The sequence below is a fragment of the Ochotona curzoniae genome, unplaced genomic scaffold (assembly GCF_017591425.1).
Source record: "Ochotona curzoniae isolate NIBS_2020 unplaced genomic scaffold, NIBS_Ocur_1.0 contig_883, whole genome shotgun sequence".
Taxonomy (NCBI): Eukaryota; Metazoa; Chordata; class Mammalia; order Lagomorpha; family Ochotonidae; genus Ochotona; species Ochotona curzoniae.
In genome coordinates, this window is record NW_024466599.1 from 74,907,422 (window position 1) to 74,924,293 (window position 16,872).

Below are 16,872 nucleotides of genomic sequence, written 5' to 3' on the forward strand. Positions count from 1 at the left end.
AACCCACCCACATGGAAAAAAATCTTAGAAGGAAATCTTCGCAGAGTTCTATTTTTGCCTCCTCCAGAAAATTTGCCCACCAGAGCCGTCTTCCAGCGCCGCCTGAACGCAAAATAAAGCTGGTGTTCTGACTAGCCTGCCCCATTCTGCTAATTTCACATTTCCCCAGAGAATCTGACGGACTCCTAGCAAACAAGAGCCATGCGTTTCCCTGGTGGCCTAGCCACACATCCTAAATGCCGAGCCTTACATGGGGACTGCAAAAAGAGCCTGGAAAATTAGTACTTTTGGGTGGCCCCCCCAAAATTCTAAAATGTGACCTACATAATTTCTTCGGTAATATGTGTTTTTCCAACTGCTTTCTGAAAACCACTCACACTGTCAGAAGTGTTTCCTTTTCAGAGCTAAACCACTCCCCTGCTTGCAGCATGGACCCAGCGGTTCCCCCTTCCCCCGGGAGAAGGGGACAGGGCAGACACGCTCACGGTGGCAGTGCTAAGCATCCTCACCCAGCCCTCCTGGGCCCGCCAGCAGGAACTCCTGCCTGCCTATCCTCTTGACGATGGGCCGCTTCTCCTCGCTGCAGTAGGGAAACAGATCCTGGGAGACCCCCGTGTTGTAGTTCAGGATGATGTACTGCGTGGTCAGAGCCAGGCACAGGAAGTGGCCGTCCACAGCCACGGCGAGGGGCTGCTCGGAGGTGGACACTTCCTTGACGATCTGAACCCGGTCCTCGTACACCAAGAACACCTGGATGGTTCTGCGCTTGACGGAGATGATGCACACTTCCACGCAGAACGGGTCCCCGTTCACGGGGTTCTCGTTCAGGGCGAAGGTCACGGCCCCTTTGATACGGGCGCCCGAAGGCACGGGCTCCAGGTTCAGCATGTTGACCAGGCTGATGGAGTTGTCACACAGCACCAGCAGCCTGTTGAGGGCCGAGGCTGCACGCAGCTCGTTCACGGGCTTCTTGAAGCCCAGGTGTCTGTGCAGCTGCTTGGTGGCAGTGAACGTGGCTGGCACGGCGGGCAGAGACCTGTCCTCCTCCAACAGGAAGTGGTAGATGAAGCAGTCATTGGTGCCCACGTACAGGTTCTTGCCGCAGCACTCGACACACTCGATGTTGATGCGCTCCTTGTCGCCCATCAGCAGCTCACGCTGCACGGCAGACACCAGGGTGAAGGCCTTGATGGTCATCATGTCTACCGGTGGATCTGCAGGAAGAGAGAGGGAGAGAAATGAACTTGGGGAGTGGGGGGGAAGAAAGTAAAAGTAAGAATGGAAGGTCCCCCACATTCTCCAGCTATCATTTCCATTGAAGAAAATCATTCCACACGGATCCTAAATGGACACAGGAAAGATTCCTCGTGACCTTTCCCACCAGAGGAGCAGGTACACGCAAGTGCTTCTGATTGGCACTGGCAGGCTGACTCCCAACACAGCAGAGACGCACACAGCCACCTCCCACCACCCCTGAAGACCCCGAGTGGGTAGGAAGACACGGACACGTATACACCTGCGGGCAACCTAACAGAAAGCTTGCAGAAAAGCCAGAGACATCCTCACCCACCATCCCCTTGAACTTCTAGGGCTGCTTCTATTTGCACTTGGGGAGTGGTGGGGTAAAAACTACAGGGTCCTGGCTGGGCACGCCGAGGCTGGACTAGGCCTTGAATTCCTCTGTATTCTCTCCAACTCTGGCCCAGCTGTGGACTCTTCTCCCAGAGCATACTCTTCAAGCAGTACAGATGTGTCTTGAATCTCTCCTGTCCTTCAGGCAGCCAGTTGGTGGGCGGATGAGTCCTCCAGGGCCACTCAGCCTCCACAGGAGGAGGACCGTGCCACATGCTGACCCTTGGCTCTCTGCTTCTTCTTTCCCCCCACCGGCCACAGAATCGTATCTCCTGGGGTCCCCGGAGAAGCTGGGGGACAGGCTCCTAGGGGCCCTGGAGAAGCTGGGGGACGGACTCCTGGGGGCACCGGCCAATCTGTGGCACAGGTAACTCTGAAGCACCAGCATCTTTTCATCAGGGCCAGGAACAGTCACTGAAACCCATTCAGGCAATTGTTTCTCCACATACATGCTAATGGTGAAATGCCCACACTGACATGTAGGCCAAGATACACAAAAGACTTGGTCCTTCACTGCTTAATCGACCAGGGCTATCTTTGAAAATGGCAGGACACAGCCATTGTGCCACTGGGAGTCTGAAGCACAGCACCCTTCCCACAGAGATGTAAACCCCAGGCCTCCGGACCCACACTCCTCTCACTCTCGCATCCCTCAAAGCAGACCATCCACAATTCTAGCCATTCCCTTGACTTAGCAGGATAAAGAAACTGAACACATTTTGCAACAACATGGAGAGGCTTAACCATCTTCTGTAATGTGGGGAGCAAAATAGAGGAGTTGAAAAGTGTATATGGTTTGTTAAAAAAAAATCCTAAGCCTCATAATATTTGAAAATAAATGCAATAGTGTTTCGTTATTTGGTAGCCACGGTTACTTGGCTTGCTGAAGCTAAGTGTTCTTGTCCAGGCCTTTAAATACAGATCTACTATCATAACTGAGCAACAGCTTCTAGAAAGCAGAATCACTGCACGAAAGCTGGTGAGGCGACACCGTGGTACTTACAAACGGTTTGTTCTTTAAGGCACTAGGAAGGTCCTCTCTACAGTCTAGTGCGTGTGACAAACCTACTGCACTAAGATCGGAATCACAGAAAAAGATCAACTTTCAGTCACATCTCTGCCGTATCGTTCAGCCCTTCCCATTGGACCCTGAGTCCAAGCAGCATCGCCAAGGTGTAGAACTCACCCCTAATCGTGACGCTCAGAAGGATCAAAAATTCAAATTCTTGTTTGAGGGCCCGGCGTGGTGGCGCAAGTGGTTAAAGGTCCTCGCCTTGCACGCCCGGGATCCCATATGGGCGCCGGTTCTAATCCCGGCAGCCCCGCTTCCCTTCCAGCTCCCTGCCTGTGGCCCGGGAAAGCAGTCCAGGACGGCCCAAAGCTTTGGGACCCTGCACCCGCGTGGGAGTCCCGGAAGAGGCTCCTGGCTTTGGATCGGCATAGTATCGGCCCGTTGTGCTCACTTGGGGAGTGAATCACTGGACGGAAGATCTTCCTCTCTGTCTCTCCTCTCTGTATATCCGCCTTTCCAATAAAAAATAATAAAAATAAATTAAAAAAAAAATCAGCAAAACACAAGGACATTTAAAAAAAAAAAAGATTAAAAAAAAAAAAAAAAACAAATTCTTGTTTGAACATCAAAGGCTTGCCTATTCTGCAAACAATCAACAGCTTCATGCCTCCTCAAAATTTTTCAAAATACAAACTCTGAGAAATGCCAGGAGATTGCAGGGACAATCATTTAAAAAAAAAAAATTTAAAGCATACACATACAGCAAGCACATCTAAGTGTGCAAATCAACCAAAGTTATAAACCACTGCCTCATTTCCTGAGTCTCCCAAGCTCCCCAAGAAAAATGGACCAGGAAAAGTAAGTGATAACATGACATGAGTTGTCTCAGGGACAGAAAAACTTTGCATTTCAAATTTCTTCTCCCCACCAAAACGAAGTTATCTGTGTTTGTGAGAACTGGGAGGAAGACATGTGCATGTGTACACACACACACACACACACACACACACACACATCCAGTTCAAGTCTCCCATGTGGGAGGCCCACACCCAACAGCCCGGGCCAAGGTGCACGCAGGCAGGAAGCCACAATCAAGACCAGAGCTGGGCCTTGACCCCAGTCTACACCCACATGGTACACACGGGTCCCACAGGTCAAACTCCTGCCCCCAAACTTATCTTTGAGTTTTATTAACAAGCTATATGAGATACTCTTGTATACGCTAAGGACAAAAAAAAAAAAAAATCAGCAATTGTTTTCTTGCAAACTAAGAACGTGCTTACTCTCCTTTTTAATGATATTGTCACTGACAATTAGAATCTGAGTGTCTTTAAAAATGTCGAGGCAAGGGTACCAATCTTGGTCTACAGACGTACACAGAAACATTACCTTTCAATTGGCAGTTGCAGCCACTGCTATAAAAATGTCTTGTTCTTGGCATCATCTTTCCTTGGGAATTTCCTAACACTCAGTTCAAAACCAACAATTCCACTCTTTCTGGCTAAACAAGGGTCAGGAGATTTTGGTATTAGCCATAGGTTTTAAATACATTTCTGTTTTTCCCAGGGAGGCCTGCTACAATAGCTGTGTAGGTTTCTAGGGGCCTGATGCGCCTTCCATGGCACACAGCTAAAACCAGGGAGCGGCTGTGAACGTGGCTGTGGGCAACACAGAGCACTGAGTACATTCCAATTTCAAGGATTCCGTTCCACAAGCCACGTCCAGGCCGTTCTCCCAGGAAGTTCCATCGGATTCAGAAATCACCCAGTTTTGATTTTATACAAGACATTTTTCAGAGAATAAAAACTAAAAGAGAGGGGCCAGTGCTGTGGCATAACAGTTGCCACTTCCGGCACTTGCATTCATACTGGTGTTACTGCATGACCTTGCTGCTCCACTTTCAATCCAGCTCCCTGCTAATGACCTGGGAAAAGCAGCAGAGGGCCATTCAAGTGTTTGGGTACCCCCATGCACACGAGAGACCTGAATAAAGCTCCTGGCTCCTGGCTGCAGCCTAACCCAGCGCTGGCAGATGTGGCTATCAGGGTAGTGAACCAGCGGGTGGGGAGATCTCTCTTCTCTCATTCTGTCTCTCTCTCTCTGTAACTCTGACTTCCAAGGGGGCTCTATCCTACCTTACTTCATGGATCCTGCGTCAAGTGTAGCTTTGGGAGTGGATGTTTTCTGCATTGGTTATGTGGTCCCATAAGACACCTTCACATGTTCTTGGAGTTTGCTTCCTGCCTGCGCTTCCCATTCCAGTTTCCTGCTAATACACACCCTGAGAGGCAACAGCTGACGACTCCAGTGCTGGGTCTCTGATGCCCACGTGGGAGACCAGCATTAGCTCGTGGCTCCTCTCTCCCACCTGGCCCAGCTCGCGCTGCTGCAATATTTGGGAAATAAATCAATGCATAAAAAGGTCTCTCTCATAGGTTAAACAAATAATTTTTTTAAAAAGTGTAAGTATATTCAGGCCAACAAAGGATACATAAGAAAAAAGAAAAATCATAGATTATACTTACTAAGAATATTAGCACACTGAGTCAACCAATATATGAAAATACAGAATATGGAACAGTTGAGATAAAATATTGATTAAAGGTTTAATTCACCACAGTTGTGAATTTAAGAAAAAATGATTTAATAGATGCAGAAAAAGCATTAAATGAAATGCAACATCTGTTCATGATAAAAACCTATTGCATATTCTCCTAATATTTAAAACAAATAAACAAGACCCTAATTTTTCACTCGCCTCGTTTCAATAAACCAAGGGACAGGATGACAAGTGTCTGCTACTGTTACCCTCTGTTACACACTGAAGTGAGTCCTTCCAAAACACACAGAAGTTCCAATGCTCAGGACCTAGGAATGTGACCATGAGTGCAAACAGGGGGAGTCCTAATGCAAGAATCACCACGTCCTTCAGACGGGGGCAGCATCTGGCCAGATGTGGAAGACACCAGTTAGGACATCGCAACCCACACCAGGGTTTGCATCCTGGCTCCAGCTCCTGATCCCAGCTTTCCGCTAACACAGACCCTGAAAAGCAGGGATGATAGCTCAACTAATTGGGTGTCACTGCTGCCCAAGGGGAAGGAATAAAGCTCCCTGCTGGAGTCCTAGGCTCCTGGCTTCAGCCTCGGCTGGTATCTGGGGGAGTACAAAAAGAAAAAGAGGGGTCTGCACAATAGCACAGCAGGCTTAGCCTCTGTCTGTGGCACCACCAGCATCCCACACGGGCAAAGTCCAAGTCCCAAAAGATACACTTGGACTCCAGTTCCACTCTGATGGGCTAGGAAGGCGGCAGAAAATGGCTCAAGTCCTTGGGCCTTTGCATCCACGTGGGAGACCCACAAGAGGCTCCTAGCTTCGAACCAGCCCAGCTCCAGTCATTGCAGGCATTCAGGGAGTGAATCAGCCGATGGAAGATCTCTTTGCCTTCTCTCAGGGGGTGGGGAGTTGTTGGACCCACAGGCAGACAAGTGAAGACACGGGGAGACCATCCTCTGAACCCGAGGCACCCCCAGGCTCTCAGCAGCAGGAGAAGCTGGCGCAGGCTCCCGCACAGCCCAGCTGACACCTGCTCCCGGATGCCTACCCACCTGAACAGTGAGCAGCAGGTGCTGCTGTGCGAGGCCCCCACTCTGGCTACTGCCGTTTTAGCAGACAGCAGCTCTGTTCAACAACGCCCTGAGAATCTGCACTATACAATGGGAAGTGTTTAAATTTTGCAACAGAAGACAAAAGACTTCAAACAGTCAAGATAATCTTGAAATTGAAGGACCTACTCTAACTGATTTCAGAAGAAGTTATCAACCTACCATAAGAAACATACAAGGAGGCCTGGCACCATAGCCTAGTGGCTGAAGTCCTCGCCTTGCAAGCGCCAGGATCCCATAAGGGCACTGGTTCATGTCCCGGCAGCCCTGCTTCCCATCCAACTCCCTGCATGTAGCCTGGAAAATCAGTCAAGGACGGCCCAAAGCCTTGAGATCTTGAATCCACGTGGGAGACCCTGGCTCCTGGCTTTGGATCAGCTCAGCTCCGACCACTGCAGCTATTTGAGGACTGAACCAGCGGATGGTAGATCTTCCTCTCTGTCTCTCCTCCTCTCTGTAAATCTGACTTTCCAATAAAAATAAATCTTTAAAAAAAAAAATGACATACACAAGGACATAGGTAAGTCAAACCCCAGATTGGAAGAAAAAAAAAATAAAAATACAAAGATCCAGAATAGACAAAATTTCTTCAAACCAATAATTTAAGTCACTTATTTTTCAAAACACTCATGTCCTAAGGAGGGTACAGGAATGACCAATAAGAACATGAGCTGATGCCCACCATCATCAATCAGCAGAGACATCTGTCCTTCGCCACAATGAGCCTTCGCCTCACAGCTACCAGACCACCAACAAATCAGAACGTCAAATGCTGACGAGGCAGTAGAAGAGCCGGAAACCTCAGACCCAGAGATGGATTTTGCAATTTCTTAACACAGTTATTTATTGGGTTTTCCCACTTTAAATGTTTCCATTTTTCTTGGGTAGGTAACTATTTCTACACAAGACTTTGTATAAGGACCTGGTGCAATACCTAGTGGCTAAAGTCCTCGCCTTGCACGTCCGGGATCCTGACGCAGGTTCAGTTATAGGTTCTAATCCCAGCAGCCCTGCTTTCCATCCAGCTCCCTGCTTGTGGCCTGGGAAAGCAGTTGAGGACAGCCCAAAGCCTTGGGACCCTGCACCTGCGTGGGAGACCTGGAACAGGCTCCTGGCTCCTGGCTTCAGATCAGCACAGCTCTGGTGGTGCGGCCACTTGGGGAGCGAACCAGTGGACAGAAGATCTTCCTCTCCATCTCTACTTCTCTCTGTATGTCTGCCTTTCCAACAAAAATAAATGAATCTTTTTTTATATAAGAGACACACAGCAGGTTTATTCACAATAGCTCAGAATGGGGGATGGCTCAGTTTTTCCCATTTGTACCCATTTAATTACTGCACGATTATAAATATCACCGATGGAGACATTTCAGAAACCACACTCATCTTTACACGGTGTTTTATAGGAAGCAGCACTAATCTATGGTGGAAGAAGCCAGGAAGGATGGTGTTTATTTTGGAAAGAGTGTTGTAAGGAATGAGAAGGGTCAGGAGGGAGAGGGCTGGAGGGACAGAGATAACGGATCTGCTTGTCGGGAGTGCCGGTGACACGGATGTACAATAACAAAATTCACTGGCTTATACACTTGTACTCTATGTATTCCACAAAGTATGTTTTACAATAAGAAGAAAATTCTGCTGTAACTGAGTCAGAGGGTAAAAAGTGCCATTTTAATACAAATTCATGTGTGGCTCAATAGACTAATCCTCCACCGGCAGCGCCAGCATCCCACATACCTACCAGTTCAAGTGTCGCTGCTCCACTTCTGATCCAACTGGGGAAGCAGTGGAGAATGACACAAGTCCTTGGGTGCCTGCACCCTTGTGGGAGACCCAGAAGAAGTTCCTGGCTCCTGGCTTCAGATCGGCTCAGCTCCAGCCACTGAGGCCATTGGGGGAGCGGACCAATCAATAGGAACTCTCTCTGGCTTTCTCTTTGTCTCTCCTCTCTGTGCCCTGCCTTTAAACAAAAATAAATAAATCCTTCTTTAAAAAAATCCAAATTCTAATTGGCATAAGAGTGTGTGTATGTGTGATTCAACAAGCTGATTCTAAAATTCATATGCCAGAGAAAGGAAAAAAAATAAAGCAATAAAACACTTCTGAAAAAGCTCAGGTCGGGGACTCAACTAACAAACAAGGTTAAGCTATGGTGATCAGGAGAATGTGGTAAGGTACAAAGCTTGACCAAGAGAACCTTATCTGCGTGTCCAGGCACAGTGCTGACACATCCCACAAACTTGAACTACAGCAAGGGTGGAGGTACTGCGTATCACGGGGCACACACCCCATATTCACTCAGTAACTGCTGGGTACCCTAGAAGAAAAAAAAAATCACCCACAGAGAATTGTAGAACTTCCGTTCCTCAAGAAGCACTATAAGGAAAGTGAAAGACGGTGTCGGAAACATTTAAAAGGGACAGGGGAGAAGACGTCATCCAGCCAGCCAGAGAGATCTGATGACATGGCAGCAAGGGAACAAGCAACCCACAGGAGACCAGGCAAAACACCTGAGCCAGCTTTCCAACGAAAACGGAACATGAATGTCCAACAAACAAGAAATATCATCCAAACCATTCAACCACCTGGAAATTGGGAATCCTAAGTACAGGGGCCAGCACTATGGTACAACAGGCCAAGCTGTCACTTGCCATACAGGCATCCCACATCAGTGTGGATCCAGGCACAGCTGCTCTGCTTCAGACGCAGTGCCTGGACAAGCAGCGGACAATGACCCACGAACGTGGGCCCTGGCACTCACACAGGAGAGCAGGATGTAGTCCCTGGCTTCTGGCTCCTGGCTTTGGCTCTGCTGTTGGGAGAAAACCAACAGATAAAAGATTCATTCTCTCTCTCTCTCTCTCAAAACCAACAGATAAAAGATTCTCTCTCTCTCTCTCTCTCTCTCTCTCTCACTCTCTCTCTCTCTCTCTCTCAGTGTGTGTTTCTGCCTTTCAAATAAATACATCTTTTTAAAAAAATCATAGCTTCAACAAACTTTACTTCCTATTCTCCTAACCAACACTGTATCTGAAGTCTGAACATACTCGGTATTCCCAAGAACTTAAACAAATGAAAACTCTGCACATGTGTTAGGGGGAACTTCTGAACTGGTGACCCATGTCAGCTTCTCTCCGGAAACCCTGGACACGGTGAAGGAAGCCCAGGGGTCTGCTGAGGCCTGTATCCTGCGCAGTATTCACCAGTTCATAAACAAGGAAGATGATTCACAGCATCAGCGACTGACATCAAGGAAGACTGGAAACAGCTCACGTTTGGTCCACAGGATGGAACGCCATACTAAATGATGACTGGTAAAGGAATCTAAGGGTAGACAGACACCAGCCAGGGAGGGCACGGGCATGGGTATACACCAGCCTTCTGAGTGTTGATTACCATTCTCTGTATCTTTTAGAAGTTACAAACATCCTTTTATGCATATCAAACATTCATTATAATATATATATATACATCTTTACAAATAAAATTCTCTTTCCCAAGCCAGCCTTCCTCAGAAACAAAGAAAAAAAAATCTCAATTTAAAAAACTTAGTGGGATTCGTAGACGGTACGTTCCATGTTTAAAACGTCATTTCAAGGCAGCATACGTATCAGACACAAAGTGATTTACTGGTCATTTCCTACTCCATTTAATCCGATGCTTAGGTTCACACTACATCCATATATCTTTTTAAAAATTGGATTTAGTTACCTGAAAGGCAGAGCCACGGGGGGGGGGGGGGGAGAGGCAGAGAAAGGGACAGAGAGGGGGAGGGAGGGAGGTGGAGAAAGAGCATAAGCAGGAAGCTGGGCTGGCAGGAGAGGCGGGACTCCACCCTAGGCACTCCCAGGTATGGAGCCTGCCACACAATGCCTGCCCGTGTCTCCACACTTACTGGCCAGTTCTCAGAACACCATCGTCCGGTTTGGGATATCCTGTCAATCGTTTCTTACAAATATCCCCGGTTGTGAGACAACTAAGGGCAAGGCTGGCAGAGCAGTAGATGGCTCAGGAGGCGGATGCCATGCCGGTGGAGGGCGGCTGCAGTCCCTGGATGGGCGGCCTCCAAGCAGCCAGCCTCTTCCTTCCAGGGCCTCGGTCACCTTCACCTTCCAGGGTACACACCTCACCTCCCTCCGACTTATCCATCAGTACCAGGCTGGTTCTGAGAGCTGCCTTGGTCCTGTTTTGTCTTCTCTGTTAAATCCCACCAAGGCCCGGCCACATCTTAGATCCTATCTACCTTAGGTAGGAGGGAGGGAAGGCAGGAAGGATGGAGGAAATGAGGAAAGAAGGGAAGGAAGCAAAAGGAAGAGGAAAGGAAGAAAGGAATGAGACAGGAAGTGAGGAAGAAAGAGTGGAAGGAAGGAATGTAGGGCATTTGACCAGCTCGAACACAAAGAATAAACATAAAATAAGAACAAATTTAGGGGGACTGGAACAGTGGCTCAACAGGCTGATCTTTCACCTGCCATTGCCAGCAGTGTGTACTTGCTGCTCCAATTCTGATCCAGCTCTCTGCTTATGGCCTGCCAAAGCAGGGGAGGATGGCTAAGTTCCTGAGCCCTTAACCCACATGGGAGACCCCTAAGAGGCTCCTGGTTCCCAGCCCTGCATCAGCATAGGTCTGGATGATGCGGCCAATTGGGGAATGAATCAGTAGATGGCAGCTCTCTCCTCTCCCTCTCTCTCTCTAATTCTGACTTTCAAATGAAATACATCTCTTCATTAAAAAAAAAAAAGAAAAAGAAAAGAAAAAAAACTATGGGCCCGGCGGCGGTGTGGCCTAGCACCTAAAGTCCTCACCTTGAACGCACTGGGATCCCAAATGGACGCAGGTTCTAATCCCGGCTGCTCCACTTCCCATCCAGCTCCCTGCTTGTGGCCTGGGAAGGCAGTGAGGACGGCCCAAAGTTTTGGGACCCTGCGCCCGCGTGGGAGACCCGGAAGAGGCTCCTGGTTCCTTGCTTCGGATCGGCACAGCACCAGCTGCTGAGGTTACTTGGGGAGTGAATCATCGGACAGAAGATTTCCCTTTCTATCTCTCCTCCTCTCTGTATATCTGATTTTATAATAAAAATAAATAAATCTTTAAAAATAAATATTAAGAAAAGACTGCTGGTCAACCTCGGGGCTTGGGTGGATGGAGCTTCCAGCATCACAGCAGCTGCTGGGGATCCTGAGGAAGGTCGGACTCAATTCTCAGGGCCCTAGCCCCAGCCACCAGTGCCAAGTGGTGAGTGAATCCTGCGCTTGCAGGCTCTGCGGTCTTGGGGGTGTGGGATACTGCCTAGGAACATCCAAGGGTAAGACCACTGTACATGAGGCTGTGGAATGAATCCTGAAGGACTCCCAATGACAAGGCCACTGTACTTGCAAGACAAGTGAGGGGACTGAGGCCTGGTGGTTTGGAGGGGAGAGACTGGAAGATCTATATGGGTCAGACTAATACACCAGCCCACATGGGATCCTGAGTAGGGCTTGTTAGCATGGAACATTGCTGACCACCACAACCCAGTCCACACGAAAGCTAGGGCTGGGGACCTGTCTAGCAGGGCTAGATCCCAGTACTTGACAGGTCATATTAGGCAGGGCCATGACACTTACCAACACATAAGAGAACCAGGTCAGGGGTAGATTCTGTCGGGGATATGTGGGTTAAACCCTGTGGAAATACAAGTCCCACTGGTTAGCTCAAGAGTTGGGTTGGGGATGGGCTGAGCTAGGTGTCACCACAGAACCTGCCATCACTCATAGGCTCAGGGACTGAGAATAATCTGGGCAAGTCCAGGCTACAGTACCCACATATCCATCCTAAAATAGGGTGTGGGGTGGACCAGGCTGCAACATTCACCAGTTCATACAAGGCCAAGATTGAAGGGGGGCAGGCTATGCCGGTCAAGGGCCTAGCACCCGCTGGCATGCGTGAGATGGGGCTGGGAGTAGGAAGGGTTGGGGAATGTGGGAAACTCCTAGTGGGTCATAGCTCCTGATGGTGAGCATGTGATCCAGGCAAGCTGGGCAAGGTAGCTCCAACTGTTGGCTAATGTGAGGGTTGGTTATGGAAAGGGGAAGACAGGGCAGGGCCAAGCAAACCTTAGCTCACTGGCAAGTACAGAAACCAGGCTGAAGCACAGGTCATGCCAGGATAGGCTGTCACACCTACTGGACTGCATGAGCCAGGGATGAGAGCAGACTGAGCAGGACAGGTTGCAAGCACCTGCCAGCAAGAGTTGGGATGGGGGGCAGGCCAGATCAGGTCAGGTCAGGTCAGGCTACAGCATCCAAAGGCAAAGGCCAAGACAGGTGAGGGACTATGTCAAGCTGGGTCAGAGCAACCACTGGAGCACACAAGATCTGTGGCTGGGAACAGGCCATGTTGGGGAGCAAAAGGGATACCCCGGCTGGGTTGTGGGCCCAATGGTGAGTATAAGGGTCAGAGTGGGGGGCTGTGGTCTGGTCTGGACGTGGTTGCAGTGTCCCTTGGCACAAGTGTGGACTGGGTCTGGGATGTGCCAGACTGGGCTGGACTCCTGCACCGAGTGGTGCTCGTGAAGACCAGGGTGGGTGTAGGACAGGCTAGGCTAGGTCTCTGCCCTTGCTGAGCCATGCATGAGCTATATCTGGATGTAGACCAGACTTGACTGGGCTATAACACCCAAGCGTAAAAACCAGAATGGGTGAAGGCCAGCCAGGAAAGGTCACTGTTCTTGCCAGGACAGGAGGTGGACTAAGTAGGGCTGGCCCATGGACCCACTGATGGGCACAAGACCTGGCAATGAGAGAAGTTCGGATGGAGGAGCCTGGGCAACTTCCCTGTTGGGACACGGTCCCTGCAGGTGATAGAGAGCAGCCTAGACCAGGTCAAGGAATGGTACTCACCAGCCATGCAATTGGCATGGGTCAGGGGCAGACAGGCTGGGCCAGTCCATATCATCCACTGGCAAATACAAGCTCCAGAATGGAGTGTGGGTTGGGCCGGGTTGGATCACAATACATGCCATTTCACATCCAACTTTCTGCTTATGGCTCGAGAAAGCAGCAAAGGATGGCCCAAAGCCTTGGGACCCTGCACCCTGTGGGAAACCCAGAGGAAGCTCCTGGCTTTTGGCTTTAAACCAGCTCAACTCCGACCACTGTGGCCATTGCAGCCATTGGGGGAACTGGTGGATGGAAAATCTTTCTCTCCTTCTCTCTGTAAGTCTGATATAGCTTTCCAATAAAAATAAATAAATCTTTTTTTAAAAAAGGAAAAAACTTCTTCCTAAATCTGCACTATAAACTATGTAAAATTTGTTCATTTTTGATAAATCAAAATTTTGCTAACAAAATTAGGTTCTCCCATTGTTTGCCATTTTTTATACTGTATTGGTAAAATACAATGTTGCTGGGATGCCTGTATCGGTAAGAACAGACCATGCGGGCTGAGCAGAGGAGGTGCAGAGCGTAGCTGCAGCCTCGGATGCCTGCATTCCCCAGCTGCGCTCTGGTTCGAGTCTGGGTTGCTCCACGGAAGCTCCCTGCTACTGTGCCTGGGAGAGCTGTGAAGACGGTCCAAGTGCCTGGGCTGCTACCATGCGTGAGGGACCCTGATGGGGACTCCTGGTTCCAGGCGATGACGGCCAGCTGGGGAGTGAACCAGTGAATGGAAACTCTCTGTCTTTTCCCCACTCTGTCTGCCTTTCAAAGAAATGATTTTTATTTTCAATGTAAATAAATAAAAACGGATCATTACCACCTCTGGTTCCTCGGGGGTGGGAGGAGAGGGGGTCACCGGCTCACTGACAACCACTGAATACAATGACGTCAGCCTCTCCACAAGGCTCTTGTTGCACCATCCTGCAGTTTTATGGGATTCCTGCTGACTGACCCCTGCACTCCTTAGGCTATCAATCAACTGATTACAGCCACAATGAATGTCATCGCAAGACCAAGAAAAGCGAGAGTTCGCTCAGGGATCACTGCAGCCCAATGAAGTCTCCTGTATGAAGTCTCCTGTGACTTCAGGGCTCGGAGACATTTTTTTTTTTTCTTCTGCGAGAAGACAGGAAGCTGTTGTGCGTTAAACCTCAGCTGGCTTCTTAGATTTAAAAAAAAAAAAAAAAACAAGTCCTCAAGGCAATGAAAACAGGGTCATTAGGAGACCTGAGTGTGTGTGAGCCAGAGAGAAGCATGGCTGGTCATAAGAGATGTTAAAATCCTGCCTCCCCAGGCGCAGAGGAAGCAGCAGCACTTGGAGGAGTCGGGCTGGCAGAGCCCCCAGGGTCCCAGGGGAGACCCAGTGGAGTTGCTGCTGCAGCTAGCAGTGGAGGGAGGGGCACACACTTGGCTACTCCCACCCTTCCATCAAGAGCTAATGGTCACCTGTCTGTCCCCTGCAGGGAGCTCCTGCCAGAACCGCAACATCTCACCCCTAGTCATGAGAAAACACTACAAAGTCTCAGATTAGACCATTTAAAAAAGAAAAAAAAAAAAAACTGGGGATCTTTCAAAGATGAGCAGTTAAAGTATACAGCAAAGCACAAGGCAGGGAACCTCATCAGGGGAATAAAAAAAGAACTAAGAAATTCAAGCTCTGCAAAGTCCTTTGCTTAACAGCATTGTTGTAAGGTTAATTTATTTTGGTCAAAGTACTGCAGACATGAGCGTAACTCAAAAGTGCCTGGAAATAGAATTTAACAAGTTTATTTTGGTACAAGCATTCTGAAAATCAGGCAAGGCAGCAGTCTCCAATGAGCTCATGAAAAAAAAATGTACATTATGCAAAAATTAGGCAGAGAGGTCAAAACTTAATTGCATCAATTTGTCAAGGCTCAAGGTCGCAGGGCTAGACTGGAGCAGCCTGCAGCACGACAAGCAGAAGGGGTGAGTGAGGCGCAAGGATGCTCCGTGCTGACCGGGCAATCCAGAGTCCAGGCATGTTAGCCAGCTTTGCATCATGTCAACTATAAGATGATTCTGGCTTGCAGTCTGGAGGTTCCCAGACAAGATCATATGGTCACCCTGATCAGGCACTGGGTTGAGACTGGTCATGGGGCAGTCTGTTTGAAGGAAGCAGAGAGAGCCCCGGCTGAACCATCCTGGGTTCAGCATGCTGCATGACAGCCTAGGTGTTTCCAGGGATGCCTCCCCGACCCCCACGTGTTAGCACCAGTTCAAGTTTCGGCTGCTCTTGCTTCCAACTGAGCTTCCTGAAGATGTGCCTGGGAAGGCAGCAGAAGGCGGTCCGAGGACTTGGGCCTCTGGTCTCCATGTGGGATGCCAGCTGGAGCTCCCAGTTCCCGGCTACAGCCAGCCTCAGCCCTGGTTATTGCAGATACTTGAAAAATGAAACAGCCAGTGGAAGATCTCTCTCTCTCTTTCTCTCTGTGTCACTCTGCCTTTCAAATACATATATAAAGATAAATTTTTAAAATAAATCACCAACCACCTCAAGGATATGATCTTCTGGGACACTTCCCCAATACCTATACATCTCCCATTGGCCCCTTTTTCCAAAGGCCATAATTAGATCAAGTGTCCACTGTAAACCATCAAACAACAGCATTAATCCATTAACTGTTAACGTCAGACAGTGGGGCTTAAGTGTCCCTGTGAACTTGTAAAGCGAAGGCCTCTTCAGTCTGTAACATCTGCTGGTGGAATGGCCACTTCCTTACCTCACTGAATCAGGAATCCGAACCGGATTATATACCTCTCCTATAATTCTTGCAGGATACGCCTCAAGGACAACACTGTGAATGATACTGAAACCCATCTATACTATGTTTTTTCCTAACTATACATACCTTCAGTAAAGTTTAACTTGTAAATTAGGGAAATAATAACTAAGAATAAGAAGCAACTATACTGGCCCAGTGGCGTGGCCTAGCAGCTAAAGTCCTTGCCTTGAACACCCTGGGATCCCATATGGGCACCGGTTCTAATCCTGGCAGCTTCACTTCCCATCCAGCTCCCTGCTTGTGGCCTGGGAAAGCAGCGAGGACAGCCCAAGGCTTTGGGACCCTGCACCCGCGTGGGAGACCCAGAAGAAGTTCCTGGCTCCTGGCTTCGGATCAGCATAGCACTGGCTATTGCGCTCACTTGGGGAGTGAATCATTAGACGGAAGATCTTCCTCTCTGTCTCCCCTCCCCTCTGTATATCTGACTTTCCAATAAATAAATAAATCTTAAAAAAAAAGAATCAACTATAAGCACATAGTTAAAGTTATGTAGATGTAGTATATAACCCCATGTGAGGTTATAAAGATCCTCCCGTACAACTGTGTTTTTTTTCCCTTTAGTCAAAAACTGTAACCTTTTCGTTTAATGGAAGCACTTGATGACTTCTCACTGGCATATGTGAACTGTCAGCATCACTATTCCTGTGTGTTAGGACCATCATTAAACAAAAAAGGGCTACCGGACCAGAAGCACTGCGAGCCTGTGACAATCTGTGAACTGAGATAGCTGCTGGGTGAGTAACAGGTAGACAGCATATACAGCATGGACACAGTGGACAAAGGCGTGATTCATGCCTGGGGAGGGGACATTTGGGAGGGGAGGGGAGGAGATGGTGCAAGA

The 16,872-nt window shown here is 48.8% G+C and overlaps 1 protein-coding gene across 1 annotated transcript in view; it reads right to left on the bottom strand.

Annotated features, from left to right (window-relative positions):
• The window catches only part of TGFBRAP1 (transforming growth factor beta receptor associated protein 1), a 65,915-nt gene that overhangs the window by 41,756 nt on the left and 7,287 nt on the right, over positions 1-16,872 (bottom strand). The window contains exon 2 of the mRNA XM_040993880.1: positions 510-1,214. Within this exon, the coding sequence (XP_040849814.1) occupies positions 510-1,200 (691 nt within the window). The 5' untranslated portion in view covers positions 1,201-1,214. The remainder of the gene's footprint in view (positions 1-509; positions 1,215-16,872) is intronic.